The 24,717-nt window shown below is 51.1% G+C and overlaps 1 protein-coding gene across 8 annotated transcripts in view; it reads left to right on the top strand.

Moving 5' to 3' along the window:
- The first annotated feature begins 9,111 nt into the window (after positions 1–9,111).
- Mxra7 (matrix remodeling associated 7) overlaps positions 9,112–24,717 on the top strand; it is a 28,384-nt gene continuing 12,778 nt past the window's right edge. For 5 of the 8 annotated variants that reach the window (XR_358018.5, XR_001840338.3, XM_006247845.5 and 2 more), the window contains exons 1-2: positions 9,114–9,442; positions 23,939–23,996. Coding sequence is in view for 6 of the 8 variants with exons in the window: in XM_006247845.5 (XP_006247907.1) it covers positions 9,188–9,442; positions 23,939–23,996 (313 nt within the window). In the remaining 2 variants the exon portion in view is untranslated. Of the gene's footprint in view, positions 9,443–23,938; positions 23,997–24,717 lie in introns of all 8 variants that reach the window. The other 3 variants (NM_001398975.1, XM_006247842.5, XM_006247846.5) reach the window with 3 other exon arrangements.

The following is a 24,717-nucleotide window of genomic DNA, read 5'->3' as shown; positions in this document are numbered from 1 at the left end:
AAGTCCGGGATCCTGGGTTTTTTCTTCTACATTCTCTGATGTGACTGGAATTGAGTGGGGAGAATCCTGTTTTCTTCTCAGTTGAATCTATGGGGCTGGTTGTCCTTTCCACTGGCGTTTTCACATATGCTCTGTGACTCATGTCACACATCCCCATCTGTGCTTGGGAAGTGACTGTAGGCTGTAATGTGAGATCTGAGGTTTTGCCCATTTGAGGTGGGGACAGTTGAGATAGTATCTGATTGATTACATAATCATGCTGGCTTTGAACTCAGGATCCTCCTGCTTCAACCTCTTCAGTGCTAGGACCATGCATTACCAAGTTGCTTGCCATTTCATTTTCCAGACAGGGTTTCTCTCTGTTGCTAGCCCTGGCTGTCCTAGAACTTTTGTTTGTAGACCAGGCTGCCCTTGAACTTGGAGATGTGCCTGCCTCTGCCTCCTGAGTGCTGGGACTAAAGGCGTGCGCCACCTTGCCTGATGGGGTTCTGTTTTCTTGTTGCCGGCTAGCTTTAGCCCAGTTCTGTGTCTACCAGCCAGTCAGACAGTTGTTCTTTTCCTCAGCGGATTAGGAACCTCTGTGGAGGGAGACTGTGTTCATCCCTGAGCCAGTAGACTCCCAGGGGGTTTCCCGTGTAAACTTTTGGTTGTCACCCACCTCAGTTCTCAGTCTTCTGCTCCTATCTGCCTGCTAGCCTGTCTTTGGCTGTGGATCTTCCTTCCCTGACACAAGCGCCTTTCTCTGGGCAGATGCTGGTCTGTCTTCCCGCTCGCTCCCAGGAATGTGTGAGCTCAGCTAGCACAGAGCCATGCTGGCACTAAGACGGTGGGTCAGAAGGCTTCGTACTGTTGTGTTTGAGCATGCTGTAACTCAAATGCTACTCAGGGCAGTGATCCTACTGTGGACCCTGCGCCATTGCTGACAATTCTGTGCTGTATTAGAATTGTTCTGAGCAGGGGAGGCTGAAGTCTCAGTGTGGTATATTCTGGGGAACAGTAGAAGACATGCTTGGGCCTCAGGGCAGGTAGATGTTTGTGGAGTTGTCATCTCAGAACTTGAGTTGTAAATAGGCCAGGTTCTGATGGGTGGGTTCCCACAGGTGCTAATGAGTAAGGAATGCTCTGTCTACTCCACAGGGAACTTCTTGATCTGTGTCCCCCATATATGTCATCAGGATGCATCAGCAATAGCTAGTACATGTAGGAGAAGAAATCCTGGGGTGGGACTGGGATGTTTCAGGATCTATGGGTCCTTCTGAATAGCTGTGGTAGAACTGGGTATCTCAGGATGTTTGATCTCACTGTGCCATTTACTGAAAAACCCTGTTTCCAGTTGTGTGGCTCAGTCCTTAGCACACACCTTTAATTCCAAATAATGAAAGTAAAGTTAGTTCGTAGAAGGAAGCACCCATGTGTGAAAGTGATGTCTAATTGAGTGGCAGACAAAGTGACGAATCAGAGAAAGATTTGACAGAATAGAATGTGCCCAACTCTGACAAGAAGAGAGAGGGAAGGGAAACTACTTGACAAGAAGAAAAAGACAAAGGAGGCAGTTTTCCTAAGATTGTTGTACAAAGACAGGCTGCAGAGAGAACAAGCTAGGAACAGGTGAAGACAGAATGAGCCAGGGAATGAGAAGGAGCCAGAAGGTTAGAACAGATCGCCAGAGTTAGTTTGAGGTCAAGCAAAGCAGAAAGTTGGAGACCAAGAGAGAAGCCAGACTGAATCAGTCAGCTTGGAGAGGAGTCCAAGCCAGAATTAGCTGGGTTGACCAGCCATCCAGAGTTCAGAAAGGACAAGAAAGGGTGAGTGTAGTCAGCAGTCAGTCTCAGAGGCTGAAAATATTCTAGGCTTAATTACATTGTATGGATGCCAGAAGCTTTGAGGCCTAGGTTAGCCAAATGAGGCAGTGAGCCTCCGAGACAATTCCTACAGGACAAGAAAAATACAGCTGGGGTTGGCCTTTACACACCTGCTTGCCTTACTGTGTCCTATAGCCAAGGATATGTAGATGAGTGGAGGGGATTGTCCCAAGTGAGACTGTGACCTATGGAGCTTCTGTAGATGCACTGGAACTGCGGTATTGCCCGTCAGAGCACCCCAAGACACAGGAACTTCGGGTTGCTGTGTTATGTGCGTACCTGAGTGGGAAGATGTGTGACCTTCTGCAGAGGTGGTGTCTGGTGAGCTGAACTATACTCTAAACAGCATAGCCTTCTGGTCCAGTGGGTTGGGAAACCCTGAATTTCCATCCTTAGTTATGTCCAGGTGATTTTCTATCTGAAAAGCACTTTTGTCTTCAGGAAGCTGTTCAGGTGTTACTGCTGGAATACTTCACTCACTCTTTCTAACTGCTCCTCTCCCAACCTGTTAGAATGAGAAGACCGTGAGATGGCTCTGCAGGAAATAACAGTATCTCCAAGACAGCTTCGTAGAGCTGCCATGATAGAATAAGAACTGATTTCCTTAAGTTGTCTCCTAATGTACACACACACACACACACACACACACACACAAAATACTCATGCACATAAATCTTTTTTCCCCCTGAGACTGAGTTTCTTTAGCCCAGGCTGTCCTAGAACTCATTTTGTAAACTAGGCTGGTCTCAAACTTAGAGATCTTCCTGACTCTTCCTCTACCCCTTTCCCCCAAATGCTGGTATTAGGGGCCTGTGCCACCCACCACAACTTAAAAAACTTAAAAAAAAAAAAAGCTGGCCAGGTGGCACCCCTTTAATTATTACAACATTAGGAGGCAGAGGCAGGTGGATCTCTGAGTGAAGGCCAGCCTGGCCTACACAGTGAATCCTAGTCTTCCAAGGAACATAGTAGAGCTTGTCTGGAAAAACGACAAAAGAGCCAAAGTAATAGTGTTTCTCAAAAAAAATCTAATAAAACAAGAAACTGAGCAAGGCAGTGTGCTGGTAGTAGGGCAGCTGTGTCAAGCTGACGAGGGAGGATCACCTCAAGACTATCCTGGGGGTTGGGGATTTAGCTCAGTGGTAGAGCGCTTGCCTAGCAAGCGCAAGGCCCTGGGTTCGGTCCCCAGCTCCGAAAAAAAAAAAAAAGAAAAAAGAAAAAAGAGAAGAAAAAAAAAAAAAAAAAGACTATCCTGGACCACAGGGCAAGGGAAGTTAGGCAAAGGGGTCAGGAGTTCAAGGCCAGCCTCAGCCACATACCAAGTTCAGGCCCAGCCTTGGCAGACTGAGATCCTGTTTCAAAACAAAACTTGAAAATAAAATGAACAGCCAAAGGAGAGATCTCCGCTACCGGGGTCTGATGAGATACAATATCAGTGGCTGAGGTACAGAGGTCTCATGGCAAAATCAGCTGCCAGAAGTGCCTCCCAGTCACCAAACGCCACCAGGAATGGAGCACTGGGCCAGAGGTTCTGTGTCCCTGTCTCCGCTTACTGACCTGATGTACACCGCAAATACTCCACTGTGCGAGGAGAGGAGAGGTTAGGTAGGGGGCGGAAGTTAGGCAGAGGGGCGGAGGAGTGGCCAAGTGCTCAGGACAAGGAGGTGGGGCCTCCCACCCGTTCCCTTTCTCTTGGCGTGAGCTAGGTGAGCATCAGAGAATTCAACAGCACCAGACTGCTGCTAAGCCACTGTTGTGCTTAAACCAAAGAGCTGGGTTCTGGGCAAAGGGAGACCCGGCTGATGAGAAAGAACAGAAAGTCAGAGCACAGTTCTTCAGTCTGGTGAATCTCACACTGCACAGATACCCAGGGACCTAGGGTCACATCTTGGCAGAGAAAGCTACGGAGCAGGAGCACCATTCCTGTCTTTATGTGATTGCAGGTGCCCAGTTCCTAGATATTCAAGCCTTGAGTACCTGCGGGTACATCTGACACAGGCCCTGTCCCGCTGTGTGGCACTCAGTGGGCAGCAGCCGCTGCTATTCACAAGCTAGTGGAGTAGGAGGCTTGAACGAGTGCATCTCAAGCCAGGAGTCAAGTGCAGCTCTCAGCAAATGTAAGTGTCAGACCCCAGGACAGAACAGGAGCAGCATCCTAGCCATTGCTTGAGTGAGCATGTGGCATCTGGAGAGCAGCTGAAGTGCTGTAGCTAAAGATGGGGGCAGTTGCTTGTGCCAGCGCCTTCCACAGAGGCTTTGAGCTTTAGGCAAGAGGAGGATGGAGCTAGAAATTCTACGTGGAGGCAGGTGTGAGGATGCAACTGTAGGTCCTTAGCTTGTGTGTGGTACGGCATTGCCACAGAAGAGTGTGTGTGTGTGTGTGTGTGTGTGTGTGTGTGTGTGTGTGTGTGTGTCCCCATGACCCGCAGCTATGTCTCATTGTTTAGTTCAAGAACTGGAACCATTAATTCCCCAGGAATCTCCCCAGGGAGAACCTGCCCAAGCCTGCTGTCTCCATGGTAACTGGATGCCTCCTAGGAACCAGACTGCCCCAAGCTCTTATCAAGTGGCCCTCTCACAGTGGGCTCTGCTCTGGTGTTTTAACTCGTGTAAAACTTGTTTGTCGTTTTGAATAAAGCAAGTGGATTTGGGATTGTGTCTTTGCAGTGTTTTCCTCCTGTGTCTTCTCATCCTTTCTAATTCTGAGGCCAAGGTCATTAGGATGCACTCTGTTAGCAAAACTGACTATATGTTTTGTTTCAGTGTTTGAGACAAGGTCTTTTTCTGTAGCCCTGGCTGTCCTGAAACCTACTATGTAGACTAGACTGACTTGGAACTCACAGAGATCTGCCTTTGCCTGCCTCCTGAAAGCTGGGCTTAAAGGCCTGTACCACTATGCCAAACCTGGTTGATAGCTAGGACTACCTGTCTCAAAACACTTTGAAATACATTTTATACTTTTTTTTTTTTTTGAAACAGGATGGCCTCCAACTTTGGACCCTCCTACCTCAGCCACAAAATTTTTAGTGTGCTGGGCTAGAAGCGCACTAAAAATAAACGGGGCTAGGGAGCTGGAGACATGGCTCATTGGTTAAGAGCACTTTTGCAGAGGAACGGGGGTTTAGTTCCTAGCACCCACATGATAGCTCACAGCTTGAACCTCAGTGTAGGGCACGTGGAACTGTGTCATCAGACAAACACTGGGAAGGTTGAGGGGATACCAAAACCCCAGTAAGAGTTTCATCTATTCCTGACCCCATTCCTGTCCTGGCACACGTGACCGCAACACCCCACATGAGCATCGTGACCACTAGTCCCATAGCATAGAGTTCTCCATGCTAATGAGGTATCTAGATGGGCCCGAGGGTTTAGCCAATGAGCTTCCTTTCCCTGACCGTCCTCCCTGCAGAAGGTATTTAAGCCCTGGTCCACCCTGAGCGAGTTGTATGCACCCATTTTCCACAATGAACAGTGAATAAACAGCTTGGACAAGCAAGGACTGTCTCTCATCAAGAAGCGCCTAGAAGGAAGCCTTCAGGTAGAGCCACACCACCCAAATAGCCCCTGAGCTAAGCGATTCCCCACCCCAACTAGCTCCCCTCGCCGCCCCCAGCTGGTCACTGGCTGTAGTAGTACCCGATTATTTAAATTGATCCCCGCTGCGGCTTGTCCCTCACTCTCCTTCCCACTGTCCTGGGTTCCCGAATGAAAAACACGAAGACCATTTCCTGACTTCCACATGGCTAATCCACCTCCCTCCGATAATCTCAAATTATTACTTACTAAATCCTATATTCCATCTCGGCTGCCCTGGACCCAGACGTGCAGCACTCTTAGGCCATTCTCCCCCAGCTCCTATTTGGCGGCTATGCTCTCTGTCCCATGTAACCCCCTCCTCTTGGTGTCCGGGAGTTTGGGAACCCCCTGGCCACGGGTCCTCGCGGTCCCCTAGTTCCGGCCCCCAAGTTCCTGGCTCCACGAGATCCCCAGAGGTTTCTGAACGCCGCTGGGGAGTTTGGAAACCCCTGCCTCTTTGGTTCCAGCCTGCGTCATTTCTCACCCGGCTGGGCCCCCCATCTTAGGCTGTGTTCAGCCACCCCTGCACTCTGATGGCGGCAAGGATGGAATGTAGCCTAGTGCCGGTCTGCCCAAGCAGAGTCACACACCCAGCAGCAAGACGGAACAGAACGCAGAACCGTACCTCAACCCCAGTTCTAGGGAATCCAGTACCCTCTTCTGGCCCTCATGGGCACCAGGATTGCATGTGTTGCACAGACATACATGAAAGCAAAACACTCAAAAGCAAATAAACAGAACCGGGAGGATCAGGAGCGTGTGGTAGCTCACATCTGAATCCCTCTGGAAGGGATCAGTCAGTGTCTTAGGCTAAAATAAGGCTCATATACCTTGCCCGTCCTGTAGCGGTCAGAAGCCAGGAGCCTAGGGGCCAAACCCTTTTGTATAGTGATGGGTCCCGTGTGGTGTGCGCCCCCCCCCCCCAGTCAACTACCGATTAGAGGAGACACATACCGCGCAAGCCCAGAGGCTATAGTTACAGGATTTGAGTTCTCCCGCTGTTGGGGATGCTCCTGTCACGGGCTGGAGCTCACCTCTGGGATGGCGCTATTTCTTCCAGGTAAAATAATCACTCTGCCTGGCAGGATGTAGTTCAATGGTAGAAGACTCACCATTGTATGTCTAAGTATGTCGGTGTGATTAGGGTTCCTTCCCCTCTATCACAGGCCTGCAGCAAAACAACTCTGGTCTAGCATCTTAAAGAAAGCTGGAAGCCCGTTTTGTTTCATGAGCTGAGACTGCTCAGCCTGGTCTACCCGGCTTTTCCAAATAGGATTACAGATGTGCGCCACCATCCCAGGCTCAGAAAGCCCAACCCCTTTCTCTTCTTTCCAGACATGTTGCTCGGGCTAGACCGGGCCTGGCTGTGTAACCTGGACAGACTTTGATCTAATCCTGCCTCGGCTTCCTGAGCGCTGGGGTTACAGGCACACATGAACAGGTCCAGTGGACTTTTTTTTTTTTTTTTTTTTTTGTCCTTTGTTTCTGACAAACTTTGCCTTGTATTTTATTCAAAAAAACTAAAAGGTGGGTGGGGGTGTGCTAGGGAAATAACACAGTTGGTACAGTGTGTTTTTTACACTTTAAACAATAGAGCTGGGGCTGGAGAGATGGCCTGGCGGTTAAGAGCACTGATTGCTCTTCCAGAGGTCCTGAGTTCAAATCCCAGCAACCGCATGGTGGCTCACAACCATCTGTAATGGGATCTGATGCCCTCTGCAGGTGTGCCTGAAGACAGCGACAGTGGACTCATACATACATAAATCTTAAAAAAACAAAAACAAAAACAATAGAGCCTTGGGAAAGATATGAAAAACAAAATCAGCCTTCTTTTCACCTTATTCCATCCTTTTGCTGGAGCCGGGGATGAGAAGAAACCACCATCACAGCGGTGAGCTCCAGACAGCATGAGGAAGAGCTCAGTCTTATACCCAGAGCCTCTGGGCTTAAGGGGGATGTGTCTCCTCTCAGTGGTAGTTGGTGAAAACTTGTGAATACTGCAATTATGGGCCACGCTGTCAACAATCCACTTCATGAGAGATATTCCTTGTCTCTTTCTGGCATGGGCTCATATGTAGCCTCGACAGCCTGGGGCTTGCTTGTGTAAACCAGGATGTATTTGAACTCACATAGACCCATCCGTCTCTGCCTCTGGAGTGCTGGGATCTGGTATGAAAGGCGAGAGCCACCATGTTCCCGAAGAGGAAACTTAAGGGTTCTTTGGAGAGTCAACTGTGTCCGATGGCGTTTCGCTGGGGCAAAACACCTGAAGGAGTGTTTTCCTGAAGTGGACGTAGGTGAGAGGCTAAGGTAGACTCAGAAGAGAGGATGTTCTGCTAAGGCAGGAACGCGAAAGGACTCGTGATGACAGGTTCTTTGCTAAGGAGCTGCATGTATTGGTCCACCTTACATTGCACAGTTGAGCTCCATTTGTCGGGACTCCATAGATGTTACCGTGATGTTTGAAGGGAGTATGAGAAGGACTCAGTGATCAGTGGTCAGAAGCTGAGCTAGCCTTGCTTACAGATTACTGATCTTTGCTTCACTGAGGCACGGAAAGGAGCTCCGGGTGTCTCTCCTGCCTGGTGCAGAGGCTGAGGCCTGGCTGTCTCTACTAGGTAGTGCCACTGCTGCTGACTTGTCTTTGCTGTCCTGTCCTGACTGTACCAAACTGGACTGCTAGTGTAACTGTGAAGTGTTTGTGAGTGGGTCTAGCTGCCGCTACTGACCCGTAAACGGAACTGCCAATTTCCAGACAATACAGACTGGATTTGCTCCAAAGAACCTGAGATATGTTTGGCCCAGGGAATGGCACTATTAGGTGTAGCCTTGTTGGAGTAGGTGTGTCGCTGTGTGCACGGACCCTTGTCCAAGCTGCCTGGAAGCCTGCCTTCTGCTATCTGCCTTCAAAACAAAACTCTCAGCTCCTCTAGCACCACATCTGACTGGATGCTGCTATGCTCCCGCCTTGATGATACTGGACTGAATCTCTGAACCAGTAAGCGAGCCCCAATTAAATGTTGTCCTTACATACATCCTTATAAGACTTGCCTTGGTCATGGTTTCTGTTCACAGCAATAAACCCCTAAGTTAGAATCTTTCTAAACAGGTCCACTTCCCCCGTATCCTTTCTTTTCCACTCTCTCTGGTGGGTGATAGGCTACAAGGAAGGTTAAAGTGTTTAAGAACCATAATTAAAAGTAGGATTTGAAAAAAAAAATTAGTTACATGTCCCACTTCAATTTTTGTCGACTTTAGAGGAAATTCAATTTAGAGGAATTTCAATTCCCATGAACCTTCTTGAACCTGCATCCACACGACCCCATAATGCCCAGATTGCCAGTATACTCCAAGATGAGCATTTTAGTGTGTGTTTGTGTTGAGACCAGATCTATGTTCCAGAGCTCACTGTAACTGAAGACGACTTGACTTTGACCTCCTGATCCCCCTGCACCTTTCAAATAGTAGGACCACAGGTTTGCACCACCATCTCTAAATGAACTTTTGCACAAGGCTGAAATGAAGCCCATCTAAAGACAATGAGCCTTTCACCCCACCCAGCAAGCCTGAGCTGAGATGGTGAAAACCAGAGAGCTTTTCAGCGCCTCCCAAGGTCCGAACTCGGAATCACCCCGAGGGCGAGAGAGGCGTGGTCTCGGCGAGGCTCCGCCCCTGGGCGTGGCGTGGCGGCGGGGCGCGGCGTGCTCCCTCGGGGTCCCGGCTGGCCGACACTCGGCGGCCACGGCGCGATGGAGTCGCCGCTCGAACTGCTGGCCGCGCTACCCGCGCTGATCACGGCGCTGGCGCTGCTGTTCGCCTGGCTGCTGCTGCGGCGTGGGGCGGCCAGGGCTCCGGAGAGCACTACCCGGGCCGGGGACCCCGGGGCTCCCGCGCCGCCTGAGCCTCCCGAGCCCTGCGCCCTGGAGCCCCCATCCGTGGGACCGTGCCAGTTCGAGCGCCTGGCGGAGCCGGAGGAGGAGGAGCCAGAGGCCGAGGGGAGGCAGGTATGCACCGAGGTCGCCGTGGGGTCCCCGGGAGGGCACCTACGAGCCGGCTGGTCGGACCTCCCCAGGAAGGGCCGAGCCAGTGGCCGACAGGAAAGGAGGGTTCCTGAGGCTGGGACGCTCCCTCCTCCCCAAAGTGCCTCTGAGTGCCGTGCTTTGGAGCTGCCCTCCCTTCCTCCCAGCTCTGGCCCTCCGGGGCCTCCCAAGGCCCTTGACTCTGCCCTCCTCTTGCACCGCTTCTGCCCACCCTTGATTAAGTCCACGGACACGTGTCCTACTTCAAGGTCTGAATTGGAGTTAGGTTACTCTTGACAACACAGCACTTCGGGGTGGGATGTGCAAGAAGAGAAGTCGCCTGTGGTTTAGGTCAACTTGAATCCAGATTCCAGAGCCAGTGTGGGCGTTTTATTTTGAGGCTGGGAGGACAGGACTGAGAGGAAAGACACTTATTGGGACCATGTTATTGTAGTTTTCAAACTGCTTGTAGGCGTTGACACCCCCAGTCCCCACCCCCTGCATTGCTGATGGAACCCCCTGCGGGCTTGTATGAAACAAAAGGTGCAAGAAGAGCTCTCCTGCATCGCAGCTGATACCTCCAAACACCTTCCCCACTTCCTAGGAGCCGGCCATCAGTTGACCAGTGTTCAGGGTACCCATCATTGACTCAGTCTCTTCAGATGCGTCTTTGTAGATTGGATCCGTGCTTGCCCGGGATACTGGGATGTCACTGCGTCAGGCCAGGCCACCAGCTCTGGCCTCTGGTCAGATTTCAATACTTTATTTCTTCTTGTTACTCTTCTTCGTGGTGCTTGGAGGGCAGGAAGGCTAGCACAGTGGAAGCCGTGGGCTTGGCGCTTTGGTTCGTGGTCAGCGAGCACATGTGCAGAGGAATACAACCGTTACCCTGGAGTGAAGCTCTTGAGACCTGCGAGGCGGCAATGAGACTGGGCTCAGGCCTTTCTCTGCTGAGTCTGCCAGACTCCCTACTAGCAGGCTCTTTGCTTGACAAGTGGGTGACTAATTGTGTCATTAGAGTGGCTTCTAACTATCCCTGCATAGGGCCACGAGGAGAACTATTGTGTTCAACCCAGGGAGGATGGGGTGGGGGGCTGCTGGAGGCTCACAGACCTGGGCTGAGGGGCAGGTGGGTTTGGGACTCTTCTCAGGCTTGCTCCCTCTGGCTGTCTCCATCAGCCGGGTTTCAAATTGTTCATCCATTTCTCAGCAGCAGATTCTAGACCAAAGTCCAAGGTGTCTTTCTTTGAGCAGGGCACAGCCCTAACTTGATCCTTTGGAGTACAGGGACTTTCTACAAGGTGTTTCTTCACACTCATCCTGGAGTAGGGTAGTAGTGTTGAAATAGGGGCCATCATGTCATCTACCCGAGTGGGCACTTTGGATATTTTTTCTGGTTTTGGTTGGTTGCTTGGTTGGTTGACTGAGACAGATTCTTTTTATTTTATTTTTTTAAGATTTATTTATCTTATTGTGTGAGTATACTGCCACTCTCTTCAGACACACCAGAAGAGAGCATAGGATCCCGTTACAGATGGTTGTGAGCCACCATGTGGTTGTTGGGACTTGAACTCAGGACCTCTGGAAGAGCAGTCAGTGCTCTTAACCACTGAGCCACCTCTCCAGCCCAACACAGATTCTTGACGCGTAGCTTCGGCTGACCTAGAACCCACTATGTATTCAAGCCTGACCTCAATCTCAAAATCCTCTGCCTGCCTCAGCTTCCCAAAGCCTATCGTGTAAACTGAGTGAGCCCGGCGACTTTTGCCTTTACTCTAGGCACTCGGGAGACAGAGTAGAACAGATCTCTGTGAGTTCCAGTCCAGCTTGGTCTACATAATGAGACCCCCATCCCAAAAGGAAGAACAAAACAAAACCCTAGGATCTCAGGGTGCTTCGAAGGGCAGGATACCATGCAGGGCGTTCAAGACTGCATCTGGGCTGTAGTGAGGGAATCCGCCAACAGGAAGGCAGTTTCAACGTTTGGAGATCAGGAGCATCTCCTTCGAGCATGCTCCAACTCCCTCTACTCCTGCCCTAAATGTCAAGTGGCGGGAGTCCCCGGTGAGGGACTGAGAGATACAGGTGTCTTTGCATCCCTTCCACCCTTTCCGTAGTGGGCTCAATGCTAGAAGTAGCTGCTTAGAAATTGTCTTGAGATAGCCTCAGGCCTTTCCAAGCATTTCCAGCGCTTTCTTCCGATGGTCATACTGCCTGGGGAGAGGAGGGAAGAATGTTCCCCCCAGGAAGATAACTCCAGCTGGGACAGTAAGCTGCAGCTGAATGATGCCTTCAGAGAAGGCCTCCTTCATGGTCCCCAGAATCAGGGACCACCCCACCTGCTGTTAGTGTAGAAGCCTGAGAGGTTCAAGACCCGCCCCAACCCTACCCACCAAGCCCAGTCGCCTCTTCATATTCCCATTTCCATCGGCTTCCTTCCGGACTCTGTCTGCTCCTTCCCGGATGGGGTGGTGAGGCCTGGGCAGCCTGGGGCAGCTGCGGCCTACGACCCGAAAAGCTGATTGGTTATTGAAAAGGACCCGGGAGGCAGCCTTCAGCTGCTGGCACAGGTTGGTCCCTTGGGCAGCATCCGCTCTTTCAGGCTGGGTGCCCTGAAGGCTGGGACCAGGTGGTGGGCAGAGGCAGTTGTAGGACTGAGGTCCTGAGTGGAGACTCAAAGCTTGAGGGGCAGGAGGTAGAGTGAAGGGAGCCAACATGACAGGCAAGGCCACCTTCCTCCTCACTCCCCGGCTGTCTGGGCTGGGGGCAGTCTGAGAGGGCAGAAGATTATTATTACAGTGTACTTTCATCTCTCTGGGGGCAGGGGGATTACTTGGGGCCGGCAGTGCTGGAAGCATGGTGAGCACACCAAGCTCCCACAGAGAACTGAGGCAGCAGGGTCTAGATGAAAGCTGGACCTTCGTAAAGCCAGGGAGCAGATCTCTCTCTCTCTCTCTCTCTCTCTCTCTCTCTCTCTCTCTCTCTCTCTCTCTCTCTCTCTCTCTCTCTCTCTCTCTCTCTCTCTGTTTCTAGACAAGGTTTCTCTGTGTAGCCCCGGCTGTTCTGGAACTCTGGAACTCACTCTGTAGACCAGGCTAGTCTTGAACTCAGAGATGCTCCTGCCTCTGCCTCCCCAGTTGCCGGGATTAAAGGAGTGTGCCAGCTTAAAAATAAATCTTTTTTTTTTTTTTTTTTTTTTTTTGCCACGAGGTGTGTTTTATTTTCAGCAGTCATACAAATAGTTTTCTATAATAACCCAGGGCAAACTGTTGAAATTCGACGATCCAATTAGTGGAGGGTCCCCTTCAGAGACGCACAAGCCGGTGGCACCTGCACGGAGTGCCCGGGTTCACAGTGCAGCTTGTGGCTCGCGTCCATTTTGAAGGGGGCTCTTCCTCCACATCACGAGGGGGTCTTGGAAATGAAGGGATGGATGGGGAAATCTTCCTAGGCTTTTAGGGCATTTCACTCCTCTTTTCCTGTTCAATGGTCCCTTCAGTTTGCAGGGCGTTCGTCTCCTGCGTCTCAGTTTTCTTCAGCTCGGCCTTATCGAGGCTGGCGATTTCCGCCATGTCCGCCATTTTCCTACAACTCGTGGGTTCTCGTTCCGAGCTTGCGCCCCAGGCGCTCGTTGCGGCAGGAAACCCAAAAATAAATCTTCAAAAATGGGGTGCTGGGGGGAATGGCTCAACCCTTGCTGCTCTTGAAGAGGATTGGGGTTCTGTTTCCAGAACCCATGTCAGGCAGCTCATAATCTACCTCGCTCCAGTTCCAGAGGATCAGACACCCTCTTTTAGCCCCAGAGGGCACGGTATGCATGCGATGCCCATACAACCAAGTTGACACACAACGTACATATAAATAAAAATTACACACATTCACACACTAAAAATTAAATTTCTTTTTTAAAAAAATTTAAAAATTTTATTTATTTTATGTATATGAGTACACGGTAGCCGTCTTCAGACACACCAGAAGAGGGCATCAGATCCCGTTACAGATGGTTGTGAGCCACCATGTGGTTGCTGGGAATTGAACTCAGAAGAGCAGTCAGTGCCCTTAACCTCTGAGCCATCTCTCCAGCCCCCACATTTTAAAATTCTTATTTTAAATGTATGAGTGCTTTGCCTGGATGTATGGACCTGGTACCTATGGACCCTCTGTACCTGGTACCCTCCCTCAGAGGTCAGAAGAGGGCGTTGGATCTCTGAAACTGGAGTTTAGGATTGGTTGTTATCCAACTGGTAGGTGCTGAAAACTGAACCCAGGTTCTCTGCAAGAGCAGCCGGTGTTCTTAACCTCTGAGTCATCTTTCCAGCCTCTAAAATTTTCTTAATTTAAAAAAAAAAAAAAAAAAAAGCAGAGACTGAAGGACACCCAACCATGGACAAGGGTGAGTTCCCTGTTTTCTCCTGGGTGGAGTCTTAGTTTTTGAGAACTCAGGAGTCTGGAGATAAATCTCAAAACATGGAAATACCTCCTCCAGCACTGTGGGCTGCTGGTTACTGCTGATCTCTCTGGGCCAAACTGCCCACATCTCCCACTCTTGGACAGTCTAAAACGGGCCAGCCCTCCCGAGGAAGCCTGGGAGAGGGTTTAGAATCCGCCCACCTGTTGTTCACATGTGGGAGCGTGTGTCAGCAAGTGCTCTAGGCCCAACCTTCTGTTAGAGTCTGTTTATCAAAGCCATCCAGCCTGGGATTCCTGAATGACAATATCCTCCAGCCTTCTCAGGTCTGACTTTCTCAGTCCCTTCTTGACTGACTTCTCTGACTTAAGTTGGTTTATTCTGAGACGTAGCTGCTGTACTTCAGCCCAGCATCTGCCCTGGGGGGTTCGGTAAAGTACCCGACAGCTGCCCACAGGGCTTTTGTGTGTTTGTTTCGTTTTGTTTTTATGAAGCTGGTCTCCTCTAAACCCTGCCGTGAGAGCATTGACCCAAACTGTTAATCTGATGGGATTGAACCTGTCATGACTGTCCTCACTGGAGTGAGTTTGCAAATGTGCCCTTGCCTGGGCTGTGTGCTTAGCGCCTGGGATGGAAGTGAACAGGGTGGGGGTTAGAGGTATATGGGCGCTAGCCATAAAACGGACGGGTTGGTGTCCCCCTCCCTCTCTCTCTCTCAGACTGTTGCCCCATCCCCATGCCTTCATTCCTCTCCGTCTCGTCTCGAATCTTCCCTACATAAGCTAGCCCCTTACCCAGTGCATACGTGCGTCTTAGCCTGCTGTCATGCCTAGAATCTGTCCTTTCCCTGCCCCTCTCCTTCTCCCTCCTCCTGTTGGAAGGTTCATGTCTACATCAACTGAGACTTAAGGGTCCTCCCCACCAGTGCTGTCCTATAGAGCACTTGAGTCGCCATTGTCCTGATGATACCACTCACACAGCCCTCTCCCATCTCCCGTGGGCACCCATCTTCCTCAGGTGTCTGTCATAGTCTGCCCTCCTCCCCCGATGTCTCCTCCTCCTCCCTGCTCCCTACTGAAGCCCAGACCCGTCTCGATGTCCATTTTCCTCTGCCTGCCCCCAAGTCTTCTTGGCTATCTCCCAGGGCCTACTCCCAAAGGACCAGCTCCCCTGTAGTCTTGCTGGCTGCGACTCCATGCTGGGCTCCTGCAGCCTGCCTGATAACCTTTCCCAAGGCTCCCGCTGCCCTAGGCTGGCTGGCTCCACCACCTCCCTGCTTGCCTTTCATATCCCAGAAGCCACATCCCAGCTTCCTTGCTTGAAGCCCTCTGCAGCTCCTGCAGCAGGGTAGACTCCATGATGGACCTTGGACACGATTCTCACTGTTCCCACTGAGGCCACCAGTGTCTTCCCAGTGCTCAGACCCACGGCCAGACAGTCGTGTGTTGACTGACTGCCTGTGATGCCCAGCCTGCATCTTTATAAAAGCACTGATCGCATTCTGTCTCCATGCTCCGTGCCCTTGACTACGTTAGCAGATGTAAATCAATCTCTCTCTCTCTCTCTCTCTCTCCTCTCTCTCTCTCTCTCTCTCTCTCTCTCTCTCTCTCTCTCTCTCTCTCTCTCTCTCTCTCTCTCTCTCTCTGTTTCTAGACAAGGTTTCTCTGTGTAGCCCCGGCTGTTCTGGAACTCTGGAACTCACTCTGTAGACCAGGCTAGTCTTGAACTCAGAGATGCTCCTGCCTCTGCCTCCCCAGTTGCCGGGATTAAAGGAGTGTGCCAGCTTAAAAATAAATCTTTTTTTTTTTTTTTTTTTTTTTGCCACGAGGTGTGTTTTATTTTCAGCAGTCATACAAATAGTTTTCTATAATAACCCAGGGCAAACTGTTGAAATTCGACGGTCCAATTAGTGGAGGGTCCCCTTCAGAGACGCACAAGCCGGTGGCACCTGCACGGAGTGCCCGGGTTCACAGTGCAGCTTGTGGCTCGCGTCCATTTTGAAGGGGGCTCTTCCTCCACATCACGAGGGGGTCTTGGAAATGAAGGGATGGATGGGGAAATCTTCCTAGGCTTTTAGGGCATTTCACTCCTCTTTTCCTGTTCAATGGTCCCTTCAGTTTGCAGGGCGTTCGTCTCCTGCGTCTCAGTTTTCTTCAGCTCGGCCTTATCGAGGCTGGCGATTTCCGCCATGTCTGCCATTTTCCTACAACTCGTGGGTTCGCGTTCCGAGCTTGCGCCCCAGGCGCTCGTTGCGGCAGGAAACCCAAAAATAAATCTTCAAAAATGGGGTGCTGGGGGGAATGGCTCAACCCTTGCTGCTCTTGAAGAGGATTGGGGTTCTGTTTCCAGAACCCATGTCAGGCAGCTCATAATCTACCTCGCTCCAGTTCCAGAGGATCAGACACCCTCTTTTAGCCCCAGAGGGCACGGTATGCATGCGATGCCCATACAACCAAGTTGACACACAACGTACATATAAATAAAAATTACACACATTCACACACTAAAAATTAAATTTCTTTTTTAAAAAAATTTAAAAATTTTATTTATTTTATGTATATGAGTACACGGTAGCCGTCTTCAGACACACCAGAAGAGGGCATCAGATCCCGTTACAGATGGTTGTGAGCCACCATGTGGTTGCTGGGAATTGAACTCAGAAGAGCAGTCAGTGCCCTTAACCTCTGAGCCATCTCTCCAGCCCCCACATTTTAAAATTCTTATTTTAAATGTATGAGTGCTTTGCCTGGATGTATGGACCTGGTACCTATGGACCCTCTGTACCTGGTACCCTCCCTCAGAGGTCAGAAGAGGGCGTTGGATCTCTGAAACTGGAGTTTAGGATTGGTTGTTATCCAACTGGTAGGTGCTGAAAACTGAACCCAGGTTCTCTGCAAGAGCAGCCGGTGTTCTTAACCTCTGAGTCATCTTTCCAGCCTCTAAAATTTTCTTAATTTAAAAAAAAAAAAAAAAAAGCAGAGACTGAAGGACACCCAACCATGGACAAGGGTGAGTTCCCTGTTTTCTCCTGGGTGGAGTCTTAGTTTTTGAGAACTCAGGAGTCTGGAGATAAATCTCAAAACATGGAAATACCTCCTCCAGCACTGTGGGCTGCTGGTTACTGCTGATCTCTCTGGGCCAAACTGCCCACATCTCCCACTCTTGGACAGTCTAAAACGGGCCAGCCCTCCCGAGGAAGCCTGGGAGAGGGTTTAGAATCCGCCCACCTGTTGTTCACATGTGGGAGCGTGTGTCAGCAAGTGCTCTAGGCCCAACCTTCTGTTAGAGTCTGTTTATCAAAGCCATCCAGCCTGGGATTCCTGAATGACAATATCCTCCAGCCTTCTCAGGTCTGACTTTCTCAGTCCCTTCTTGACTGACTTCTCTGACTTAAGTTGGTTTATTCTGAGACGTAGCTGCTGTACTTCAGCCCAGCATCTGCCCTGGGGGGTTCGGTAAAGTACCCGACAGCTGCCCACAGGGCTTTTGTGTGTTTGTTTCGTTTTGTTTTTATGAAGCTGGTCTCCTCTAAACCCTGCCGTGAGAGCATTGACCAAAACTGTTAATCTGATGGGATTGAACCTGTCATGACTGTCCTCACTGGAGTGAGTTTGCAAATGTGCCCTTGCCTGGGCTGTGTGCTTAGCGCCTGGGATGGAAGTGAACAGGGTGGGGGTTAGAGGTATATGGGCGCTAGCCATAAAACGGACGGGTTGGTGTCCCCCTCCCTCTCTCTCTCTCAGACTGTTGCCCCATCCCCATGCCTTCATTCCTCTCCGTCTCGTCTCGAATCTTCCCTACATAAGCTAGCCCCTTACCCAGTGCATACGTGCGTCTTAGCCTGCTGTCATGCCTAGAATCTGTCCTTTCCCTGCCCCTCTCCTTCTCCCTCCTCCTGTTGGAAGGTTCATGTCTACATCAACTGAGACTTAAGGGTCCTCCCCACCAGTGCTGTCCTATAGAGCACTTGAGTCGCCATTGTCCTGATGATACCACTCACACAGCCCTCTCCCATCTCCCGTGGGCACCCATCTTCCTCAGGTGTCTGTCATAGTCTGCCCTCCTCCCCCGATGTCTCCTCCTCCTCCCTGCTCCCTACTGAAGCCCAGACCCGTCTCGATGTCCATTTTCCTCTGCCTGCCCCCAAGTCTTCTTGGCTATCTCCCAGGGCCTACTCCCAAAGGACCAGCTCCCCTGTAGTCTTGCTGGCTGCGACTCCATGCTGGGCTCCTGCAGCCTGCCTGATAACCTTTCCCAAGGCTCCCGCTGCCCTAGGCTGGCTGGCTCCACCACCTCCCTGCTTGCCTTTCATATCCCAGAAGCCACATCCCAGCTTCCTTGCTTGAAGCCCTCTGCAGCTCCTGCAGCAGGGTAGACTCCATGATGGACCTTGGACACGATTCTCACTGTTCCCACTGAGGCCACCAGTGTCTTCCCAGTGCTCAGACCCACGGCCAGACAGTCGTGTGTTGACTGACTGCCTGTGATGCCCAGCCTGCATCTTTATAAAAGCACTGATCGCATTCTGTCTCCATGCTCCGTGCCCTTGACTACGTTAGCAGATGTAAATCAATCTCTCTCTCTCTCTCTCTCTCTCTCTCTCTCTCTCATGCATCATCCTGTTTGGCTCTCCTCGGAGCACTTAACCAGCATGAGGTCATCTTTTATTTTTGAGCACATTGTCTGTGCAGAGGAATGAGAAAAGGCCTTTGCCCAGGGTGTTCACCGTCCCCTCCCCACTCCTGTGACAGGTCCACCACACAGCAGGCGCCCATGAGGTCTGAAAAATAACACGCAAAGCCCATAAAAATCAAAACAAAAACTTGCTGCTGGTTCTTCTCCAAAGGCCGGCTCAGTCTCCTTATGTCTAACCTCAGTGGGAGAAAGGCATCTTCCTTCTGTCCCTGCCTGTGGCCTAGCTGGCATCCCCCTGCTGCAGAACTTAACTCCCAAGCTCTGTAAGGGAGTGAACTCCCCGAGGTGGGAGTTGTTCAAGCAGAAACTGGGACATGTTTTACAATGGGTTCTGTCCCTATGATCTGAGGGTTCTGGTGTCTGCTGAAGTACTTTTCTCTCTCTTTGGCCTGACAGAGTTCAGTGCACAAAGCCAAAGGGAGCTGCCCTGTACAGGGAATCCCACTTACTGTCCTGTAGTTCCAGGGTCCAAACCAGCTCTCAGCTGTCAGACCTTGTCTTCCTCTGGCCCGACCGAGGGAATCGGGACCCAGGAGCGAATGACAAACGACAGACCATAGACCCTAAAAGACTGGTGTACCTAGCTGGTGCCACACGCCTGTAATCCAAGCACTTGGGAGGTAGAGGCAGGAGGATGGAAGTTGAGTGTCAGCCTCAGCAAGTTCAAGGCCAGCCTGGGCTACCTGAAACTCTATCTCAAAAATAAACTAAAAGTGTTTTCGGTTCTTTTTTTTTTTTTTTTTTTTTTTTTTTTTTTTTTTTTTTTTTTTAAAGCTGGTTCCTTGATTAAGAACACTGGCTGCTCTCCCAGAGGACCTGGGTTTGGTTCTCAGCACCCATAGGGCAGCTGACAACTGTTCCAGGGGATCCAATGTTTTCCTCTGACCTCTGTGGCACTGGATATGCCCGTGGTACCAGACACAACACAGGCAAGGCATCCACACACATAAAGCAAAGAATAGAGGCTGCAGTCCAAAAGATTGCCTGATGTGTTCTCAAAGTGGGAAAAATTAGGAGAGAGTAGGCCCAGAGCCTGAGGGAGGCCTGAGCATGCCAGCAGAAAGCAGAGAACAAACACAGTGACTCTCGGGGAGCGAGGGGGAACTGGGAGTCTGGCTGGAGTCTCCTCGGAAGCTGCGATGGATGGAATGAGTGTCAGGCATGCTGTTGCCCAGAAGAGCTGGATGGGCTTCGAGGGCCAGCTTGGAACAGAATGGAAGGTTCGGTTTCCTTGCCCTAAGGAGCAAGTCTTTTCACCAGTGGCAAGTGTAGACTTACTGAGTGGCATCCGAGTGTCCCCCAGAAACATTGTTTGGGGACAGGGAGGTGGCCAAACTGGTCTGCTGGAAGCTTTGAGGAGCAGGACTCTAGGTTTGAACTGGCTGGCACTAGCCAGTCCTGCTTTCCAGCCATACTGCCTGTCCTCCCCTCCACCACCACGCAGAGATGAAAACTGAGCCTTCTTTAGGGGGAGAGACCTGCAGGCAGCCTCCTCCACCCCTACCCCTGAAGAGTTGGGACCAGCTAGCCGGGCATGGTGGCACACACCTTTAATCCCAGGACTTAGGAGGCAGAGGTGGGTCAATATCTAAGTTCGAGGACAGCCTAGTCTACAGAGCTAGTTCCAGGATAGCTAAGGCTACACAGAAAGGGCCTATCTACTCCTCCCACACCCCTCCCCCCCCCAAAAAAAAAAACAGAGTTGGGACCAGATGCCTAGTAGAACTGTTGTAATCTAAAGCCAGTTCAGTGAGCATCATAGCTGGGATAGCTTTGGCCACCACAGGGCTCCTGCTGATCTTTTGGTAGGGTCCATCTCCTGGGGCAGCAGATGTGTATATACTCTAATGCATGCATGCACACACACACAGACACACAGACACCATACACAGACACACATATACAGATACCACACAGACACAGATGCATACACACAGACAGATATACAGACATACAGACACACACAGACACCATGCACAGACATAGATACAGATACACACATAGACACACATGCAGACACATACAGACACCACACACAGACACATACACACACAGAGCACACATATAGACATACACACACACACACACAGAGATACCACACACAAATACACAGAGCAGACACACACACACACAGACACACATACAGACACCACACACACAGAGACACACACAGAGCACGCGCGCGCGCACACACACACACACACACACACACACACACACACACACACACACACACTTTGCATTGCTCTAATCATCCAGAAGCCTGCCTGATCCACCCTCTGCAGCGCTGTCTGCCTGGGTCTTTGGGGATGCTAACTGGAGACTTTCTGCCCCTTATTGCCTCTGGAAGAAGCTGATCTGGAACCTTACCTCAGAACATAGGCAGTTAACACAGTGTCCATCCAGTATAGCACTCGGACTCAATGGGGCGGTTGGCGTTTGCTTTGCTTTGTTTAGAAAGCTCGCAGGTTTATTTAGTACACTGCAGAGAGCAGCAGGCAGGGCAGCAACAGAACTGCCTGTGAGGTGATTGGCTTTGAGCCTCAGTCAGGCCTGCTGGGGGATCAGCCAGGATGACATCAGCCTGTGTTACAGCATCTAGTTTTTTTCACCAGGTTGGTTTACTGTCACCGGAAGCCTGATGTATGGGCCTGCCAGGGCCACTGCAGTAAACTGCCATGGGCCAGGGACCCAAACAACAACAATTTCTTTTCTCATAGCCTTGGGATCAAAAGTCCATGAGCAAGGTGTTGGCAGGGTGCATCTCTCCGGGAGCCTCTCCTTGGCGTGCATGGGATCCTCTGTGTGTGTGTGTCTCTCCATTTGTGTCTGGTAAGGACAGTAGACCTTGGATTAAGACCCATCCTAGAGACTGGATACATAGCTCAGTGGGTAAGAACCTTGCTGCACAGGCTTGAGGGCCTGAGTTTGAATCCCCAGGACCCAGGTAAAAACAACACATTCACATATACCTATAACCCCAAAACTAAGGGGGCCAGAGACAGGAGACTCACTGGGGTGTAATGGCTGCCAGCCTGGCTCCAGGTTCAGTGAGAGACTCTGTCTGAAGGGAACAAAGCAGAGAGTAATGGAGCATAGCACCTGATGTGCTTCTTTGGCCTCTATACTCACTGTACATACAAACACACACACATGCATAGACATACATGTGCAAATATACATGTGCATGGACACAAACACATAGGCACACAGGTGCACACACACATGTATAGGCATACATGTGCAAACACACATGCGCATGGACATACACACATAGGCACACAGGTGCATAGACACAAACATGTGCATACACACATGCATAGGCACACAGGTGCACACACACATGAATTGGCATACATGTGCATACACGTACATAAACACATACACATAGGCACACAGGTGCATAGACAGACACATGTGCATATACACAAATACACACATGCATAGGCACACATGTGCATACGCTAGCGTGCGCGCACACACACACACACACACACACACACACACACACACCCCTATCATCATGGCTTTATTTTGTTTTTGAGACAGTCTTGCTATGTAGCTCTGACCTGGAACTCACTAATTAGATCAGTCTGGCCAAGAACTCAGAATTCCCCCTGCTTCTGCCTTTTGAGTGCTGGCGTTAACGGCTGTGACTCCATGTCCAGCCCCACCTTCTCTTTTGGGATCTCTCACTGAATCCAGAGTTCTCAAGTTGCCAAGGCTGGCTAGCTGGTCAACTCTAAGGATCTGCCTCTGTCCAGCCCCCACAAACCCCAACACTAGAGTTACTGACATACCCATACTGACATATACACAACCACACCCTTCCTTTTTTTCATGGCCGCTGGGAATCCAAACCCAGTTTCTCAGACTTGTGTGCTTCGCCCCACGGAGCAACTCCCTTTAATTTCCCCTGACCCCTTCACACAGTCAGGATGCACATACCTCCCCCGTGTTCCCTCTGTGGTATACATGCCTGGTGATTTTGGACTGGTTGGCATTTCAGAGATCATGTGAGCCAACTGAATCTAGCTAAGAGGTACTCCTGCTGTCCTTGCCAGTTTCTAGCCCTGGTGTATAGAAGTCCCAGATAGATGTGTAGATAGATAGTTCCAATCTAGACAACAGACCGTTTAGAATGAGTCCTGTGCATCAACGGGTTATCTCCTTTTTCAACCTGCCCACCTCCCTTAGCCACAAAGATACTTTGCTGTGCAAAACTGGGAAGGTGTCTGGTCCCCCAGGACACAGCCTTACCAGTGCTGGGGCAGTGTGGTTTCTACACAGCTAGGCACCAAGTCCACAAGCTGCTAAGTAGAGGGTGCTGGCCCACATCCTTAGGACAGCAAGGCCCCAGAATTCGATGCTTGGGACCCACTACCATGGGACTTTCGAAAGCTTTAGTTCCAGGCTCAGTTTGCTGTTCTGTTGTAGAACCCCTTCCTGTAGAGGCTGGCTGCCTCTTGAGGTATTTGGGGCACCTCAGACCCACACCAGTGTTTGTCTCTACTGCAGACATTTCACAGCCACCCATGCCCTCCCCCCTCAAACCTCAAATTTCCACACTGGCCTGCTAGACTTCCAAGCCTCTCTTGGCCTGCCCACACCCTCCAGGCCTACATAGCTAGCCGGTCACAAGTCTCTCTCATCCTCAAACATTCCTAAAGTTGAAGTCACTCCTTCCTTCCACCAAGGCCATCCTAGGACGGGATGCCTCTCTCCAGCCATCTGTTTATTGAATCCTTGTGTGGGAGAGACCAGGATAAGGGGGTGGAGTTCCAGTTTGGGATAAATGGTCACTAAGCTGACTGGAGACAGAAAATGATGCTGGTAGAAGTGAGGAAAGGCCACCATCTTGGAATACCTGGGCTGTTGAGCCGACCTTGGCCCTGGGTAGTGTATGCAGCTTTCTTAGTGCCTCGGTTTACTTACTAAGGTGAGGGGGGCAGTTCCAGGCCACTTACCAAAATGGCACCTGAGGCTGGAGAGATGCCTTACCGGTTAAGAGCACTGGCTGCTCTTCCAGAGGACCTGGGTTCAATTCCCAGCAACCTCATTGTGGCTCACAACTTCTATACCCCAGATCCAGGGGATCCAGCACCCTCACACAGACATAGACACCAATGCACATAAAATAAAAAATAATAAATCATTAAAAAAAAAAGGTACCTAAATGCCTGGACAGGCACTACCTGGGAACAGCCAGATTTTGAGGGCTCCTGGTGCCCAGCACCCCCCCCCCGTCACCTCCTCCTCTTCACCCCTGAGTTTGCCCTGACACCCAGGTTCCTCCATGGTAGCTGGACATGCCCACACTGAACCTCAGAGACATTTCAGCTGGTTAAGCAGCACTGACCCCTGCCATTGTCCTCCAGGATGAAGACTCAGACAGCGAGATGGGACCACCCACTGAAGAACCTGAGGAAGAAGCCGGTGAGCAGCGCCCTCTCCCTCCTGGGCTGCAGTCTTTCTCTCCTCCTGGGCCAGTCTTGGGGCAGTGCCATCTGAAACTGGGGGACCAAGTGCATGAGGGGGGCTGTGGGATGATGAGACCAAGGCTCTGCTCACCCTCACCTCCCCTTCACCTGCACCTGCCCTCCCTCCCCTGCCCCTCCCCTTCCCGCCCACCCTTACCCTTACCCTCCCCCTCTAAGGGGGGGTCCTTACCACTCTCCCCTTCCTACCCACCTTCCTCCTTATCCCCCCTCCCCCTTATCCTCCCCTTCCCATCCCCCTCTCTCCCTCATACTCCCCCTCCCCTCCCCTTCCCCTTCCTGTCCACCCTCCCCCTCCCCTCCCTCTCTACCCTTCTCCCCTCCTCCTCCCCTTCCTGCCCACCCTCCCCCTTATTCTCCCCTCCCCTTTCTCCCTCACTCTCCTCCTCTTCCTCCTCCTCTCCCCCCACCCCTCCTCCTCCCCTCCCTGTCCACCCTCCCTCCATTCCATGTTTGAACTTTTGTTCCTTGCTTTTCTGTCTGATATAAGTATCTTTGGGTGCAGGAGGACCTCCTCCTTAGAGGTAATAGCTCCCTGGCCTTCCCTGGCTGCTGGGTGTCTTCTCCTCTCTCCCAACCATTCCTGTCTTTCTGTTGTCTTTCTCTGGTACATTCTGTTGAGAAGCCCTCTAGGAGATGGGGCTGCTTCTCCAGAGCCC

Source organism: Rattus norvegicus, chromosome 10 (genome assembly GCF_036323735.1).
Source record: "Rattus norvegicus strain BN/NHsdMcwi chromosome 10, GRCr8, whole genome shotgun sequence".
In the NCBI taxonomy this organism is placed as follows: Eukaryota; Metazoa; Chordata; class Mammalia; order Rodentia; family Muridae; genus Rattus; species Rattus norvegicus.
This window is presented reverse-complemented; position numbering and strand designations above follow the sequence as displayed.